This window comes from Bombus vosnesenskii, unplaced genomic scaffold (genome assembly GCF_011952255.1).
Source record: "Bombus vosnesenskii isolate JDL3184/JDL3185 unplaced genomic scaffold, Bvos_JDL3184-5_v1.1 scf7180000013266, whole genome shotgun sequence".
Taxonomy (NCBI): domain Eukaryota; kingdom Metazoa; phylum Arthropoda; class Insecta; order Hymenoptera; family Apidae; genus Bombus; species Bombus vosnesenskii.
The window spans coordinates 1059577-1079997 of record NW_022882926.1 but is presented as its reverse complement, the minus strand read 5'-3'; the positions used below and the strand labels follow the sequence as shown (position 1 = coordinate 1079997).

At 34.8% G+C, this 20421-nt stretch overlaps 1 protein-coding gene across 3 annotated transcripts in view; it reads left to right on the top strand.

Annotated features, from left to right (window-relative positions):
* LOC117243631 overlaps nucleotides 1-20421 on the top strand; it is a 58667-nt gene that overhangs the window by 3065 nt on the left and 35181 nt on the right. For 2 of the 3 annotated variants that reach the window (XM_033511274.1, XM_033511273.1), the window contains exons 2-3: nucleotides 1840-1949; nucleotides 8178-8448. In XM_033511274.1, coding sequence (XP_033367165.1) covers nucleotides 1840-1949; nucleotides 8178-8448 — 381 coding nt within the window. The remainder of the gene's footprint in view (nucleotides 1-1839; nucleotides 1950-8177; nucleotides 8449-20421) is intronic. The other variant, XM_033511275.1, reaches the window with a different exon arrangement.

Below are 20421 nucleotides of genomic sequence, written 5' to 3'. Positions count from 1 at the left end.
CATGCACGTGTATAAAAACACGACTAAACTTGGTGCGTGAGAAGCGACGAAATCAAAGATAATCCGGTAATGCCTGTTACGTTGATTTGTCAGGGAATCGAGAGATTTCCTTTTTTAGGAGTGTTGCACCTTGTCAAGATTACGCATAATGTAATCCGTATTTTTCCTCAATAAACACAAGAACAATATTCCGTGAGGGATTCGGTAGTATTATATGGGGTTTGTTGGACATCCAAATCGGCCCCTCCCTTGCTATTCTCTGAAGTGTAACAGGCATTTACCTTCCGCTCTTAAAAATTGAGGGGAAAATGTAGGGGAAGCAACTCTACACGTCATAGCGACAAGTCAGTTTCGTATGCAAATAAATTTCGAGTTTTTCTCAACTGGTCACTACCGAAGTACCTGGTAATAAATATTAGCGTTACGTATTAGGTACATAAATGTCACGTACGTCAAACGTAAATTATCATATATCGTTACATTACATTTTACGCGCAGAACATAGGAAAGATTTCGGAATAGGCAGATATTTTTATATTCTACGAAATTTACTGACAGAAACTATAGTATGCTATATATGCTGTATATGGCGAACATAATGTACTTTTATTGTTTCAACCAAAAGCTTTATTCATCTTAATTTCTATCGAGCATTATCAAGAACAATAACATTTTGAAAAAGAAATTGCTATATAATAATATTACGTACGTCAAACAATAATCAGAACAGAGGTTATTAAACGGAATTGTAAAGGTATTCACTAATTCAGATCTTTCCTTAGATTAAATTCATTAAAAGAAATCTTGTGCGAAATAAATGACATAAATATTCCACATGTGATATTTAAATCACGAATTTCTTGCACAGACAGCACGACGCGACGTTTTTTTAATTTAGAGGACATCGTATGCTTTCTGTTAACATGGTAACCCAAGGAGAATTGGTAGCTTTCAAGATAACCGGAATACATATTCGGTGTTCCAAAATTCCAGTAGTGAAAAGCAGATTCCGGTAGTCGAAGATGCGTCCTTGTCGTATTGCGCGCAGGAGTATACCGTGTACGAACACCGAGGCCACGTGTGCACTCGAAAGTGCGTACATGTACGTCCGAGGATAGGTTCGAGGCACGCATGGTCACGGTATTTGACCACCCCAGCTACCGGAATGATTGTAATCCATCTATCCGGCCGCCGAAGCCGATACATCAAATGCACATAGAACTTTTCTCGTCCCTTTCCCTGACAGTTCTTCACCCAAGTTTTCTGTTCGGTTATCTTCAACATCGAACACACTATGAATATCTTATTAATATTTATAAAAGTGTTGATACTTAGCCTTACATTGTACGTCATTTGTCTAGAAATGGTAACATTGATGATTTATTTCTGTAAGAAACGTTTATCACGTTTTTTCAGGTACATCGCGATCCGTTAAAAATGTCTAATCAACACACAATAATCAAGGTATTCCTGTCGTAATACAATTTTATGCGATCACATCCGTTGTAGGTTACAGGTACGTTACGATAAGTGCGACGTTTTTAAGCTGCAAATAGAAAATAAGATATCGTGCGTTATCTTCATTTAATAGGGAGAATTCTGCGTGTAAATAATAATATTTCGTGATCGTATATCTCTTACTTATCGCGTTACTAATCATAATAAATTATTGTAAATAATCCAATTCAATAGTACATAGGGAAGTTTGAATATTTAGAATTTTGAAACACTCGTAGCATGTGTTACGATTTTATTGATTTCGTTCACCGAACGATTGAAATGATACTCTTCCTATTTCACGTAGTATTCTTTCTTTCTTTTTTTTTTTTTTTTTTTTAGAAATGACTAGAAGGCAGCGAACATCTGGTAGCGAAATGAGCAATTTACGTAACGTAGTCGTGGAAGCATCAATCCGTGGATTATCTACCGCGGGAAGAGGGCCAATTATTGTACGTGGATATCGGCCATCTGATATTTCGATAAGCCTGATTAGAATGTTGCACGATTAACGTAAACCACAGAGACATTTAATTCCATTCTATCGATATTGGATAAAAACAGATATTACATTGGTCGGTGTTATTCAATCGCTAATCTCTTGTCGGGAGGACATTTTTTAAGTGCTTTGCTTTTACGAAATTGCTTTCGTCAATCATCCAATGCTACTTATAAATTGGAGTTGAAAGATGAGATGTGATCGTTGATTTTGAGTTTGTACACGCTTACACAGAATATTTAAAACGTAGAAAACCAGTTTACAGCGAGTCACCGACTTGTAAACTGGTTTTTTCGTTAATAAACGCTAGAAGATTATATTGATAAAAGGAGCATATTTAGAAATTGAATTAAATGTTTTATCTATCGAATGTTTTAAATGCATGAAATCTACAATTCGTGTAAAACGATACAAATTAAAATTGTTCCAATTAATCAATTAACAATCAAAAGCAAGTTATTTAATACGATTTTAATCTATCTTCCGCTTCAAGCAATACATTTTCAAATTTGAAAACCTCCAGACAATTAAATTTAATAAACGCTACTGTTATAAATAAATTACACGTCGTATCTAGCGCTGTTTTCTTGCATAACGAATTATCCGTATGAAGCCGCGTTACGAAAATATAAATTTAAATTCAAGTTATAGGTAGTATGCAAAAATAAAATAAATCGTGATCACCGTTTCGGATTTCGTTCGATACTGGTGCACGTCATGAAGAATAAAAATCAGCATTCGTAAAGAAAGAAACCGTTTAGAATTTATTAGATCAAATGCAAATGGGAATGGAGTCCTACTAAAATTATCCGGATAAGAAGAACGAAAGTTAAAATTTCAAGAAAATAATACGCGTGGAATACTGGATAATTTACGCGTTACGCGATATGGTGGAAGAACACGAGCGGCAAGGTTCGACACGAAAGACGTCACAAAATTTCTGATAGGAAGATGTATTAATTTAGAAGGTTATTGAAGCTGACGCAAGGAGTACTCCGAACTGGACCTATGTTCAATTGCCAAACATTGTAGGCCGACCATTTCTAGTTCGAACTTACGTAAGCTCGTTAGAAAGACGCGACACAAGTCTAGCCGCAAATAAATTCACGGAATTTCTGGGGCCTTTGATCGTCACAGGACCAGGCAGCATTTTACATTGGTCGGCGATTAAGGTTATCGTCTTAACGGGAAACACTCTAGCAGGAAACGTCGTTGACGCGTATCTCTGTTACACCCGGTAGATAAGCTGATCCGCCGATAAACGATGCCGAACCGTTGTTTGCGATGCTGGCATTAATTCGTGATGATGTTGCATTTTGCATACAACAACCGAGTTTACTTTTTATTATTCGTTTAACCTTTTTCGGATTAACATTGATAGGCACTTCCTCTTTTATTAACGAGAGAAACAGCCACGAATTTGCTCGGTATAATTTGTGAATTCTTTGCTCCGCTCAGAAATTATAGATTGTTACTTTCGCTTGCAAAGGATAAAATCGGTAGCCACGATAATCTAGAATTTATGGTTACATCAGTTATACGTAATATATGTAAATATATATTTATATATATACATACGTAAGTAACTGCATAGAAAGACAAGGGGTAATTTAAGTAATTACTTAAGTCAAAGAAAACAAAATTCCCTCTCGTGCAGATTTAACATTGAATTCCTATCTTTAAAACTACAGCTGCAAAACTTAGGTACGTATTATACATAAGAGTACTTTCATTCTGTTAAATTTGTCGTCGATTGGGACGACGATATTTAAATTTCGTTCGTATTTTAAGCATCAATTTCTCTTTCTTTATCGAATTTTTGAAGGTAATATTCAAAAAATCAATCAAATCAATTAAAATTAGGTAATCGAAAAGATAGTACAATTAAGAAACGGGATAGGCAAGCAGTGGAATCTACGTTGATTCGGAAATTGTTGGGATATACAAAGGAATACGAACGCATCTTTGCACAGTGAATGGTGCATCCCCTTTCGCGTCACGTCGAAGTTACCGCGATATCACTTGGGGCGTTAGCCGGATAAGCCGCTAACCCCATCCACCTGTTGCCTTTTCTTATGCGTTCCCGCTTACAGGCCCGCGTTCATCCTCATTCCTCGCGTAGAAACGAGCCAAGGAGCAGTCGTCCTCTTTCAATCCTCGCTCACCTCCGGACTTTGCCTTCCTCCCTCGTCCACTACTTTATACACCGGTGTCAGGCTTGTGCTCCTTTCCTCTCTTCGCCGCTTCCACGGTGTCTTCGTCAGTCTCTTTTCTTCTACGTTTTCCTTCTCCACCTCCTCCGCCAGCGCCGTCTGATTCTTTTGCTCCTCCGTCTTTTTCTCTTTCCTTCTCTCCTGCAGTTCCTTTTCTCACCACCTTGTACCCTCTTGCTCTCGCACCCAAGCCCGGGTCTTCAGCGGTCTGACGTGTTTTTTGCGAGTGCATACCTCGAAGCAGCTCCCGAAACAGTAGCTGGTACCCCGGTACAGTCCGGACCAGTGAAAAAATCAGCGACCCGAACTCGGTCCTCTCGTTGCCTATCCACCGATCAACGCCAACCGTCGAATATTTCTTCGATCATTTTCTTGCGATAGATTATTGCACCGAAATGATGGGATTTACACGAACTTAACGCCAACGTACCACATCACGTTATATTCGCTTTAGTTGTTTTCCCATTATTTATGGCCAATTCGTGCAGTCGACGTACAATAATACTGTGTAGTTTATAAATAGATGCAGTTTATAAACAACTTCCACAGCAAAAAGAGCCCGCTTTGTTTATTCTATTATCTTCGTGATAGGAGAATATGAAAAAAAAGAAAAGGAAAAAGAAACAGTAAAGAGTAAGTATAAAATTTATTCTTGAAAGTGGAAGAAAATGCCAACCTATAAAATATAAGATTTTATCATTTGCAATTATATGTAGAATTCAAGAAAATCGAATCGCGCGAGAGAACGTAAGATCATGTTAGAAATGGCACGATCAAGCCTACTACTGATTCAATATTGCTTATCTTACATCTTTGTAAAATTTCGATGATACAATCTGATTGAACTTTGAATCTATTAATTCGGCAGTGGCAAAAATCTACCTATAATGGCCGTACAGAATTATCGTAATAGTTTATCAAAACGATGTATCGAGTATAAGGTGTGTATCTATATTTCGAAAAAAGTATTGTCACGTATTTGACTCTAAGAACTGTTTACGTAACAAATTAGTAAATATCACGAATTGATTAAATGATTTTTTATTTCAAATAAATAGTTAAGTTTTGTACTTTTGTTCGCTTATTCCCTATGGATATTTTCTTTTTAGGAAACAATATACAGTAGAATAAATATCTTAGGAAACGAGGCATAATGAATTTATTTTCTGTAAATTTACCAGGATTAAACGCAAAGTTTACATCAAGAGTACTGTGTTAGGTATAGGAAAATAATGTGAAGAACGTTGATTCGATATATTCGTAATAAATAAAACTTGACAAATATTTATAGCATATTATTATTAGATACAAAGATAATAAAATTTGCACATGGGACTAAATTATCAGCCATTTATGTTACTATACAGAGGCTATTTTACTTAACATTCGATATATTACAAGAACGATATATTATTATGCAAATTAATGTTTTATAATGTAAAATAATTTTATTTATAGTTTATTTATAATTAAAGTTAGGATTTATTTATTATGAATTTTAGAAAGTGATTCTGCAAAATTATACGGTATACAATTTTGCTAAATTTGATAAATAGTTGATAATATTAACAATTTTGTAAGCAGAAAGTGATTTTGTTGATTCATACATTTTTACAGCCCCTCTCTTTTCAAAAAACAATTTTTAAATCTATTCGTTTCTTACTTTATAAAAATATTACTGATTAATTATGATGATTTATATCATTAATTATAAAACACTCCATATATAACAAGTATTTCTAAATATACTTACTGTATTTTTTGTGAAATGTGCTATCTAATCAAATTTAATTTAAGATCTTGATGCAACCAGTCTATTCAATATATTTCTACATTAATTTAGCTATATTTTTAGATAAAACAACATGTCGATCGTACTAAATTAAGCATTATTTTATCACTTGTATTGTGATATAAAAAAGTATATTTTTAATCTTCTAATTTGATTTTAATCATCATTAAATCTCTTACTAGATTAAGACATTTGATCCAAAATTAATCCAAAATTAATTCAAAATTATTCGTACTGAACTTACTTATAATTCACAAAAATTACAAAAAATATAGGGTAAACGAACGTAATTAATTGTAAGTATGTACTATGGCTTCATGGACATTTTTTGCTATTTTTTCGATCGTTTTATTAGCATAGTAGGATAACGGCCAATAAAAATTGAGAGTAAAATGCGTTGCGGATCGAGAAGATAATGACGATAGAGTATGAGAGGGTTAAACGGTTTCTTGGTCGATTTGGTCATGCAGTTCCTCGGAAGCGTCATCGACGATCCAGTTTTCAGACAACGAAAACTGCCACGCGGTGCATTTCGCACTTCGGTCGTAGTGTAGGATTGTCGCATTCTGGGCCCACTTGACCCTCGTTGACATCGTGAACGGCTTAGCCGTTAGTGTTAAGTTCAGTTCACTCATACATAAATCTAAGTCCGCGCTTATGCCTTAGCAGACCGTTGTCGGAATTGAGCACGTGTTCAGATTTCATCGACGAGAACGCTTAGATCATCCGGCTCATTCGATACGACCGAATCGTCGCGGATTCGACTATGTTAAGAGTGTCGTCTCATCGGAATTAATGACGAAATTATTACGTTGTTCTCCTTATGTCTATTATTAAACCGCACAATTAATGCACAGCTTTCCTTGCGTCTACTTTATCTATCTTTACGTGTCTGCTAACGATTGTTGATGATCGTTTAAATTTATCACTTTATTTCCACGAAAGTTACGTTTTACTCCTTATTATTAATCTTAACATACACACACACACATATATATATACACACAATTTTTTATTAACGCGTATGACCTCTCGTCTAAACGTTATATTAATTTATATTACTAATAATTATCAACAATGCAACAATGCAATGTAATTGGGAAATCGCAACACTGTTAAGATTATATTACGATATATAAGCTATAATGATAATTAATGATTACTTTTTTTCGATGTATAATAAATATTTTGCATTTTAATTCACAAGTATTTCACAGTTTTATATATTTGAAAGATTTGTTACTGCTGTTATCACCAGATATTTCAGAAAGAATAACATATAAAAGATAAATTACGCTATTATCGCGAATCTTTATATATTAAATAAAAGCGAAAATATAATATATATTTTCTTAGAATATAAATTTACCTTAAGAACATTTTAATTCGGTATTTCACGTACTTTAATCCATTTAATTATAACCATATCAGTAAGTAGACACGTCTATAAACTGAGAATTCGGAATTTTCAATGAAATTAATAAGTATTACAGCCTTTGTGTAACGTAGCATGATAATCATAAACCGTAACTGTAATCCGTAATAATTGCAATCCAGTTATACACGATTTTTGAAAGCAAGGTACGCACGTGATTCTTCATATAAAATATATACAGTTCCCTTTCCATTGTTTTACACGATTATCATATGTACAGTTCATGCATCTGACAGTTGTGAAGTAAGGAGGAAGAGGGGGGCGGTTATAAAAAATCTCATTGTATTTGACAAAATGATAGTAATTAATGGTTTTTAAATATGCACATGATTGGACGTCTTTCTGACCTATTAGTATTTCTAGTTTAGTATGTCATTCATAATATTGTTACTCACAGTTCACCAATATTTACATTTTGGTGTATGTATGTATTTTTTGGGATTAATAAATTCATTGTGAAATACTAATATATAGACTATCACTATTTTTGTTGATATTTGAATCTGTGAATATTTAATCATCAAATGTATAACAATTTTAACAAGTTTTTCTAATGTATTGTACGTACTCAACGAACGAGAATTTTTTGCGATTCAATGACTATATTATATTAACAACGAGTGTATGTTAACAATATGTACATATTGTCTGAAACTATACACCATAATTTTCTGAGAAATCTTGGGAATGATCCGACATAAGTAAATAATTAATTAGGAAGTTGAACTCTTTCGTTTGCAGAGCCAAGCTTTGGCATTGACACACAAGACCTCGCCACCTTCGAGGCCGAGCAGTGTGTCCTCGTTACCGAGGAGTCCTCAGTCTCACCAGTCCCAACAGTCTCAGCCGCAGAGTACTACTCAGCTTCCGCCGGTGCATCCTCATCAATCGCAGACACCCCTAAGCACGCCCCAGACACCGTTTGCTGCGCACAATCAACACCCCAAGCAAGAAGCAAATACAAGCCCCAAACAGGAAGGATTCGATCTCAGCAAATCTACCTCCAGTACGGGTGAGCTTTATCATTTTTTCCATTTCTTCCATCTATCATTCGATGATCGTCGATGGCCGAATTAAATCAAATAAATTGCTCCACACTGATTTCTGACAAACAACTGAAATAAGATCGGGAGAATTTTATTACAAATAATTTGACACTGTCGGGTGAAATCGCTTATTCATAAAATACTAGAATTAATATTTAAATGTTATAATATATTCTATATGATAAAGATATTATGTATCATACCTTATGACACCGTACTGTGTATACAATACAATAGAATATATATCGTATTTTATAGAATACTTGCACTATGCAAGCTGTTTATAACAAACGACATTGTAAAGCTTATTAATTAACTTTATGAAATTATAATGAAAGATTTTAGCGCGGTTCTTTCATACTATAATCGAACTTACTAATTATTTTGATCACTTTAGGATTATGAAGACAGAGATTCCAATTTGTATCATATTATTATATCGACATAAAATTTTAATTCCATGAAAGTATTACGGCATAGTTTCCAAGTTGCATGATTTCAAAAGAAAGAAAAAAGAAAAAACAAAACATCAACGCAACATTTTATTCGCAGTTATTTTTTAATCAATCTACATTATTCAATTCTATCTTCTGACACTGTGGATACGAAAGGTTTTGCTCGAGGAGTTGTTTAATATTTATTTCATCATTGTTTTCTTTTCTACCAATTGCTATAATTCTATTAAGTTTGAAGAAATTGAAATGTTTACAAGGATAGCACTTTTTTTATACCATAGCGATTCTCTATCTGATTTGTCTAATGCCTTGTAAGAGATATATAAGTTTATTTTAATATTACATTAATATTTATTTAATGTGATAGTTTATTTAATATTATATTTATATAACTTTATTTGTGTTTTTCGTTAATGTTGTATTTACATAAATTTTATGTATTATTTTACTACTTGGTGCTTCAAAAACCAGCAAAGTTATTCAATTTTCTTTTTCGTTTTAATTCCTCTTTTGTTTCGCTTATTTATTTATCCTTCTTAACTACAGTTTCATCCAAAATCACATTGAATAGCTCATGTGTTATTTTCTTGGACGTACATCACCTTCATGGTATTGAATCGAATAAAAACGACTTCTATATGTTTACATCGTGAACCTTGGTCTAGACTATCAATGTCGATGATGCCACCAAACTATCCTTCGCCACATATTAAGTTATTTTTTAATAGTAATTGATGCGCTTAAAATACGCCCGTTTAAGAAAATATCTATTTGAAACGATTTGATTTAATATAAAAGATAAACGTTTCCAATTAAAGATATTTATTCTACATTGAAAATTGAACACGCCTCCAAATTATTTACTGTGTGCTAGATAGGATGTTAATATTATATTATTATTATATATACATTTTTTATTTACCTTTATTAACTATGATTAATATATTATATGCAAATTTTATATATTGTCGTACATTATACATATAAGAATTAATATGAATATATATGTTATATATAGGTAATTATATTATTTTATTATTATCATTAACGAAACATTCTGCAATTGCAGAAGCACGTAAACGTACATTAAATTTTACATTACGATGGCGTCCCTATTCTTGAAAGAAGCGTATTTTTCGTCAGGTTCTACATTTAATTTTCATGATGTCAAATTTTTCTAGCCATACAAAAGCACTACTAAATGATAGGAAGTGTAATATAGGTACTTGGAATTAATTAATTAGTGTGTAAATGCTATGATAAATATCTACAACGGTGTTTTAACACTTTTTGTATTCACTGTATATGCACATGCGATTGTTCTAATTTTTAATTCTACCAAACTTTATTGAATATAGTATAAGCGCATCTCTTTTTAATTTATGTATAATTTTGATGCCTTAATTGGTTCATTTTGTTTTGCACTGATTGGTTGTTTTTTAGTTTAGCGTAATGATCACTGTAATCGTCCAATTAATCCCGCGTCTTTTCAAACAATAAAAATAACCCGGTAATACTGTTCGAGGAACAGTGGAACCGTTAACCATCGCAATGTACAAGTTAAAGAACTTGGATTCCGTGTTCGTAGAGCAAGTTTCCATCGAGAATGACGAACAGCTTGTGTGCGTAGACGATGGAGGTCGCTCGAAGGGGTCGTTAAAGCTCGTAAACGAGATAGACTATCGGCGGAATTTCCTTGATCCTCGATAATGCAGTGGAAACAATTTGCACGCGTCCGTTTGCCGGAGCGAACGAAAACCAGAGTCCATGCTTGGCTTCGAGACGTATCGATCCCCTTTGACAAGTGTTTCAACGCGTTCCTTAAATAGCAACATGGATCTAGAATATATCTATTTATTTGCTAACGAAAAAAAGAAAGAAAAAAAGATAAGAGAAGAATAAAAGCAAATTAAAGAATCCTTCCCTTTCGTTTAAATTAGTTAAATTAGTTTCTTTAAAATACTACTCGTAATAATCCATCTTACTCGTAATAATACCATCAATCTGTATCTCTTTTTTCTCTCGAACCGTTAATACGATAATACACTGTTACGTTTAACCATTTAAAAAGCTAAAAAGTTTAGAAGAAAGATAGTTTATGGGGCATATTCGAATGTTTTTGAAAGATATATCCCAGTGGAATTCCCATGATCGTGACTTTGGGTAAGAAAACGGTGATCGTTGAAATATAGGGAGCGGAAAAGTACATATTTGCCCTTGGAATTTCGAATGACGAAGGCAAAAGGGAAGGGAAGACGTGGAAGCACGCACTTCTTCAATCTACGGATTTCGAGGATCCTCTTTAAATCTTCAGCGTCAAGACTAATCCTCGGTCTTCAGCCGATACCTCCTTTTCCCACTCTTCCGCCGTCTCCGTCGCTCTTATCTCGACTTTCCCTGTCGTTTTCGATTTTTTTAAATCCCATGAAATTCTACGAAACCTTGGGATCGATGGAAAGAACTGTTTGCTCAACTAGCTCAGTTCGATGACTAGCCGATGATTTCTCCAGCGCATAACAAACAAATCTATTGCTTGGTACTTCATACCGAAAACTATCGAGATATCTGATGACTGACTATGATATTTAATACAACATGCATAAAGTTGTTAGAAGGTAGGATAGTCAACTGGCTCAGCAATTTGTAGAATTTACTTTAATTTAATTTGTTTTATCGACAAACTTGTTACCGTTGTGCAAGAGGATTTATTAACGCCGGTAGCTTAAAACTTGCAACATGTAAAATTTCGTTTTGAATATTAATTTTATTCGTTTCGTTATCTTCGTCAAAGATTTCTAGCGTTTTTATATTAAATTGCGTCGATTGCGAAGTCTCCTAATTTATTTTTCACGAAAATTAAGTATTTCTGCCTTTACTGTTACTTGCAAATCTCTCTTCTTCTTATTTCGTTAGAATCATGCAGCGTTTACTATTGTTCGTAACACTTTTAATTCGAACGTAATATTTCTACAGTAGAGTTAATCAGAACCTCATCATTAAATTTCATACATCCTGCTACTATCTGTTGGAACTTCTTCAAAATAGCTTTACTGGAAATACAGTACAAAAAAGACGTTGAATAAAAATACCTTTATATTTCTTCGATAGAAATTGCGTCGTCTTGTTCACTGGCTGGCGAGTACGACAATCGCGACTTAGGGTAATAAAGTGCGTGTACATGTGTCTCGGTTCTACCTGTGCGAGGCTAGCTTGATTTCTCGTGTACGTATAAGGGTTGAGTATCGAGAGAGAAGGATATTGTAACCCTTACAATCTAATCCGGATTAAATTTGAATCCCTGGCTATGTGGCTGGGCGATCCGCGAACATGTACTACACCGTCTTGCAGCATACGATTGAACTCGTTACGACATTTAACCCATTCTCCAACTCCATTTAGATTGCTACGGAACTGGAAATCGAACTTTTGATCCCCTCGCCTATTGTTTATCATCCAGAAGCTCTGAATTTATTTATCGATTCACCTACACCGGTATATTACGGTTTGATACGTTCGAAAGCTTATTATTTTTTAATCATTTACAATGGAAACTTTAATCAGCTATGTGATATTAACTATGAAAGAATCAAAAGCGACTCGTCATTTGAAGACTTCATCCGTCTTTCTAGTCGGATGTCAATAGTGTTCCATTCGGTTCGAGTTATTAATTGGTAAATTAATGAAGGAAATGTGAAGCGAGTGGTAAAGCTGATATGGAAAGTTCCCTAAATGTTCAAATTCATGACATTTTTGGTAAAATTAGCACGTATTAATGTTATATCTGATTTATAAAAACTTCGAGGCTGTGTCACGGTGTAAGAAATTATTAAACGCTTAAAGATAAAAATGATCTGTATTGCAGAAATTGTCCTGTACGCATACAGCGTATCTCTCATTACTTACGTGTGTATATATGCGATTAATTTTCATTATCTTATACGTGATCTTTTTTGTTACAAGCTATACCTTTTGACAGAAGATGTTACTAAATATGTATTATCTATTTATTTTCATACTTTCCATTTTCTATTCTACGAACTATGAACATAAGTAATGAAATACAACTAGTAGAAAGAAAAAAGTTTAGCTGTAAGCTAGTATTTAGTAAAACCAATATCTACATGTAAATGAAAAAGTACGTGTAACGAATAACACGGAAGAAGATTATTGATTTATAGATATTCTATATTCATATGGAATGTATATTACATTAATATATATGAAATGTACGAAAATTTAATGTAATGTAAAATGGTAAATTGTAAACCATCATCGAAAATTATTGCGACGTTGAGTAGTTCTTAACTATGAACGCAATGTAATGTCAAAATCTATACTTGAGCGTGGATAAATCGGCATTACTCGTATTTAATCGTATCGCGATGTCATTCGTCCGAATAAGAACAAACAATAATCCGCTTGATAAATATCAATCAGCACGCGAAATACCCAAGTTTTTAAAAATGATCCTTTTGAAAACAGCGAGATTAAATTGTTAGATAACGATAGTTACGGCGAGAACTCGTGAAATTAATGTAATCATATAATATAGAATTATAGTAATCATATAATACTAGAATTCGAAGGAAAAATGATTGCATTCGGTCGCGGGAATTCCTAGCTTAATAGGAGTTCCGTTTAAGCGAAAAGAAATACACGCGTAACAAAGCTGATTCGGAACTCCGTTTAATTGCATTCCATTTCGACGAAATTCGCGTCTATCGGATTTAATTAAGATTATTCGAAAATGTGAGTGAAATTTGTTCTCCGGAAGGACAGAGAGCTCCGTCGTTGAGCTGGTCGTTAAGACGAAAAATCGAATGAAACGAGGTTTAAAACAGAGTGTGTCCCGGGCGAAATGAAAGAAGAGTCGGTTGTAGACTTTCACGTACACCCTGTAGATAATGCCTCGACTGTCGTGGAACACACAGGATATGCCAAGAGTGGAACACTGGTGGTGTGAGCGCGAGATGCGAGGAAGAGAGGATGGGGGTTAGGATTAGCTGAGTTGTGTGCGTTGGATTTCGGATTTGGGGAGCAGGCGGTGGGAGGCGGGCAGCGCACACTCGACCAATAATCCCGGATTAATCCCAGATTCGACCATATACGTATACACATGTACCGAACCAAGGACTCACACAGTTACACCAACATATATATCCTCGCAGCGAGTTACTAGTACATTCGCAAGGGACGCGCATGGAGTCCGGTCAAACCAAGTGACTGAAGTATACGTGGTCGCAATACGCGTACATTTACACGAGCGTGCACCTGCAGTGAGGCGCGATCGCGCACACCAAGAGAAAACGGTGCACGCGCGTCAGGACTCGGAGGAGAGAGAACCAGGCCGAGCCGCCAAAGGATTTGGCTACACGCACACAAAGCCACGCACACACGTGAGGACACATCGATGCAACGGCCAAAGATAATCCTCACGAATACAGAACCTGGATAATCCCCGTGTAGAACCGTATATACGGTTGCCGGATCGCGTATGCGTATACACGTACGAGAGCACACCTATCACGGACGCAGATGATGGTCCGTACAAAAGGGTGGCGCAGAGAACGACGGCGGGGGTGGATCAAGGGTGGCGACGCGGGGAGCTGGAGGACTATGGCAGAGCACACAAGGTTTAGAGGCTAAGCGGCTCATCCCCCAGAAAGCTTTACATCCCGTCCTGATACGACGGGAATTCTACGAACGATTCGAAAGATATCCTCTTTGTGAGTTGGGGTCGAGGCGCGAGTATGCGCGGCGTGACGCGCCGTACTGCTTCGGTTTGTATGGAAATATTGGTCGGTAGTCGGTGTGAAAGGGACGCAAGACGATTTTACTGCTCATCGTACGGCTGACGATTACAGGAATGCGCCGTGTTTTTGTGGATTCTGTTTGTTTGCCTGTGCACGGAGAAGTTCCAGTTTTTGGTAAAATCCTGAATCGTTTGTGGAGGATTAAATACAAGGAAGATACGCGCTGGCCGGTATCTGCGACTCCAATTACTCTCCGATGTATGTATATTTCATGCAGTTGGGAATATCGGCAGTAATAATTTATTAACATCAGACGATATTAATTTATAAGACATGAGGTTTCACCGCTGAATACAGAGAACGTGCAAGCAACTGCATACTATGTATAACATAGTTATTATGTAAATTCCATTTTCCTGGAGATAGAAGATAGATTATGACTTGGGATTTAATTTGTACTTTTTACGATTAAAATTCGAATATATCGTATGTAAAACCTTATTATTCCACGAAAGAATCTTCCTCGGGGCACTAATTCATGGAGACCCATATGGATTTTATCTCCCTCGTTCCTCTCCGCGGAGAAGAAAAATGCGGGGACACATTCGCAGAGGCCCACTCCTCTGTGACCATAATCTTAATCCTGGATTAAATGATCTGGGGTTTGTATAATCTCGCCATTTTGTCCCTGAAACGAATCTCAGGATTAGAGAGTCTAAAACCTCGCAGTCGTACTATGACGATAAATCCGTGGATCATATAACCTCAATACATGCACATACTCTTAAATACATTGTAATAAATGACACATATAAAGTTTATTGACTTTGACGTGTTCAGCGATGTTTTAACATTTGTATAACATATTTGCGAAAATAAAGATAGTAAATATCGTCACTTTTAATTAATTAATACGACCAATGGTACATTTCATGTTCTTGAAAAAAAGGTATTGAATATTATTTAATAAGGGGAAACAATTCTCACATATTAGAATATAATAACGTCCTCGTCTTGATATTTTAAAAATTCAGTCATTGTAGAAAAAAACTAAAATTTTTCAAAAGAACGTACGTTGTACAATTTATTTAATTTTTCAACGAAACATTAGCTAACACTTCCCGCCTTAATAAACTGTTTTAAATCTAAACTTTGAAATGGTTAAAATATATATTTCGTTTTGAAAGGTTTGAGAAATTTTTATCTTAATAATAAGCTATACATCGATTAATAAAAGTGACAATTTAAAAAAAAAGAGTTTTTACCTATTAAATAAATTGAAGTCCTTATATGAGCGCTCGAAGGCTTCGCGACAGATCATTGTGGCGAATTTCTCGCGTCAGGATAACAGAATGTGACAAGGATTACAACACACGGAGGTCCTTCTTGGCGCGCATCGTCGTAGGAGCGCTCTTAGCCTGTTGCATTCGACGACGAGAAAGAGACAAACGGTGGCACTATAAAGCTTTTACACTTCGAAAGCAATACAACTTTCTTACAATTAGGACTGTTCTGTCTGCTGGATTTTGTCCAGAATCCGGTCAACTTTAACGCGAGAATTGGGATAAAGAGCGAGGAAGGACATTAGGATCGCAGGAAAGAAAAAGGTAGACTTCCTTGTAACACCGATAGCATAGGACGTAGGATATGAGGGCCTGATCCTTGTGGATTTTTAGACTTTTCAGGATAATCGATTTGGAACACAGGTACCAGTGTTTTGTAATTCTTCTTCTGTGATCCTGGTGCTCAAGGGTCATTTCTTACCCTTTTTTACCTTCCCAAACACCTCTTTATTTAGTATGTTATCCGGACATACCATTTGTGAAGCTTCGGCAAATAGATACAAGTTGTATCATACAATAAAGTGAAACTTCTCTTAATATTTTTGTAGTTTTTTCCCTTTATTTTATATTTTATACGATATAGCCAAATGTTGTTATTATTGACTGTAACTTAATTCTGTAATTTCTTATCAATATTAAACTACATACACCAATTATATTCAACAGTATTTTCGTTTTAAATCTTTATTTACAACAATGCTTCCAGATTTTCCGCCTAGAATTAAAAATTTTAATACTGCATATATTATTATAATTAATCGTATTTCTTTTTTCACTATCGTACCTATGCTATTCTCAAGAATGATCTTGTCCATAATTTTCCCATTTTATTTTTGCTATTTTTTTATTGATTCATTGGAGAATTATTCTATCTACAAATTACACAAGGTCCCAACAGTTTTCAAATGTAAACTTTTCTTAATCCTTTTATTTCTTCGCATTTTTTATACAGTACATTTTCACTATTTAGTAGAAGTTTTCGAATGTTGGTATAAATTATAAATCGATTCCTAATAATTCGTAGGCCTACTAGACGTCTCGTGGATCGGGCGCGCATATTTTGTTAGAAAGTAACCTATCTCGGATATTCCCGCCTTGGTCCGTTATTCGCTGGCCAAAAAGTCACAAGTATCCTTTTTACTCGAAAAGTATGCAAATGAGATCCTTTGTTTGACACCTGCCGCCTTATTTTAACGAATGGGAAAGCAGAAGCGGCGAGTAGGTGTCCTAAAGCACATTCCGGATTGTAGAAATGGTTCGTGACCCAAATAAGGGCTTTTGTAGGATCCCGACAACCAGGATAGCAGGATGGCAGGATACCTCGCCCTTGCACGCGAGCTTTATTCGTCGTATAACGCGTGCCTCCCTCCAAACTGTTCACTTTCTTATAAAACTTTTCTCGTCCCATTAGTTTTTTCATATTTTACATTTATCATTTTCCGTTGTTTATTTTTAGAATCTCTTCTATCTACATATTCTACTCGATATATTCATCTTCTTCTTACTCTACTTTTCATCTATATTTTCCTTCAACGATAAATTTCAAAGGATTATAAATACAAGCTGTAGCTGTTCTGCTACTTTCTTATGTCTACAAAAAAGGAAAAATAATGCAGTAAATATATAGAAGTTTAACTTCTACAGAATTCGAAACGATCTAAACTTCTGCTTATCAGTTTCGTCAAGTTCGTTTAGTCGAAGATTTGATGACTTATGCATCGAAGGATTTTCATGTAGCACGTAATTGATTGATTTGTTAAGGTTTTGATTGAATGTCAATTGTTCGAATTCAACGTACAAGATCGTTAAGGAGTTAGGAGATGGTAGAAACTTTTACGAATGCGATCGATTAAATAATGGTCAGCTTCTGTGAAGAGGAACAAGTAACTATAGAAATTAAATACGTGATATCGAGGATCTCGGTGGAAAGAATACGGCCAATTGCTCTTCATTATGACTGATTTATTTTTAATAAGAATTCATTGATAAATTCTGCTTTTGTAAGATCCTTGTCATTTTTTGTAAATGATTCATATACCTTGATAACGTGTCTATCGTGTTTATCGACGTGGCACATAACGGCGCACATTGATGTTAAATTAATTACCCTGTGTCTATCTTACGTCTAATCCTGCTCTAAATAATCTTCTGGATTATATAATCCCGTCATTTAAGACCCAGACTTACTAATCCCTGAAGCGTCTTTGGCAAACAAAACGGTAAGGTTGCATAATCTTGAGGATTATTTAATCCAAGATTAACAGAGAGACAGTTGGATGCATTAGTAAATTTTTTGCGCAACTTTTACAAAATAAATTAAATGTTGATTTACAGATATACACTAATTATATTCCCAAATATATCCGATTAATTTTTTAAATAACGTTTACCTTTGCATGTAAAAGAAAAAAGTAAAAGTTTCTTTTCTTTCTTAAATTCATTACATAAAACTTCTCTGTGATTTCATTTCTTTTTTCCAAATACAGAAATGCTGCATTATAGGACATATATTTATTGCGCCCAACAATATGAACGGCAAATCGTTTTTAAGGAATTATTATTAACATAAATTATATCACATCCTTAGGAACATTTCGAACAGGTATACGCGTTTATGTCTGTCATAAAATCGATTTTGATCGACGCGTGACTGTGTACAGTCTGCGTTGTAGATGATGCGCTTAAAATTGTAAGTTACATTCAACCAAGACCGAATGCAAAAGCCATATAGAAACTGTCTTTGTTAGAAATTCGAAAAGCACCGAGAACGAGAAATCTTTGGTATTGGAAAGATATTTTATTCACTACACATCTCTACTTTGCATCTTGTTTAATAAAATATAGATGTACGTGTTTCAACTATACTTGTTCAACATAATAACTTGCATTTGTTATGATTGTAATACATTTTGAAATATTGAACTCGTAAGGTACTTTCATCTCTTGTTACTTTTGGCTGCAGTGTACCATAAATAAATTTATCGACGAGAAATTTGGGAACGCTACAGAAATTATTGAAATTGTAAAATTTCTTGAGATTGTTCTTTATGTTCGATTGTTGTGATAAATATTGACCTTGCTAGTAGAAAAAAGAACCTTCCAACAGGGTGGAAATAGGAAACATCCTGCGAATGTTCCTTGGGAAATTAGGCTGCATGTTTCCCTAATACTCGAGTAAACAAGTTTCGCTTATTTTTTACATCGTGCACATGTATTTTACACGCATCATGTGAAGTGCAGGACGTACCGCTTGTAGAATAACAATGGAAAATATATCCATCAAACGATTATGAAATAATTCTGTATCGCTGAAAACAACAAAAGGAACGTTTCAATGAATTAGTGAAATTATTATGAATTTGCAATTTGATAATCATCAAAAGTTATTTAACCCAATTTCATAATACGTGGCATACACAATTTATCCCCCTTTAATGATTTAACAAATTTCTTTATCCGAGATTTCCAAATTACAGAGTGTTCAAGTATAAAATACAATGTATCCTTTTTGTTTCTGTAATCATCCGTTTACCGGAATGTAACTCGCGTAAAGACATTTGCTTGTCCTTTTTGAACGATCATAAAAATACTTTGGGTGATAATTAAAAGAATCATCTTGCGTTGCAAACGTGTTATGCTTGAAAATATAACGTCTTTCAAGTTACGATTGTTTTATCGAACAAATTTAAAAATACAAAGTACCTTGATTATAAAATTGACTACTTAGAAAATTAAGCTGTACGAATACATATTACAACGAATAAAGGATTCATATAACAGCATTGTTTAATTAGTAACCATTCCATGCATTTATATAATAAAGATCCTGACATTTTTTTCGAGACCTTTGATATATTCAACAAGCTAGTGATCCCTTATCAGTTCTTCCCATCGTTTCTGTTCTCCTGGGATAGAGAGGTCACACAGTACCCTTACCTACATTCCCATGGGATAACGTGGAGACGCCAACAAGGATAGCGTCAGCCAGCAACAAGCGTAAGAACGAACGGACACCGCGTCCAAATATAGGGATGCATTTGTACATGAGACTAAAGGCGATCCAGAGGGGATATACGTAGAAGGTGTTATCAGGATTACAGATCCTTGCAAGCGGTTCAGTCTCCCTTCGCACTATGTGAAAGGAAGAGGAGTAGCTATATCATAGCAATTGATCTTGAAGTAGAGGCGCGAAATAGAATTGATATTCACGTTATTGAATTTACATTCCTGCTATTCTATATTATATAATTGTATGATATAGTAACGTGGTATTATGCTAATTCAGTCACTCGCTTCAAAACATTCGCTCGTACTATTGATAATTAATTTTCCTGAGATACGTCGTATAGAAGCTTTATTTTTCGAGTTGATGAACAATAATCGGAATA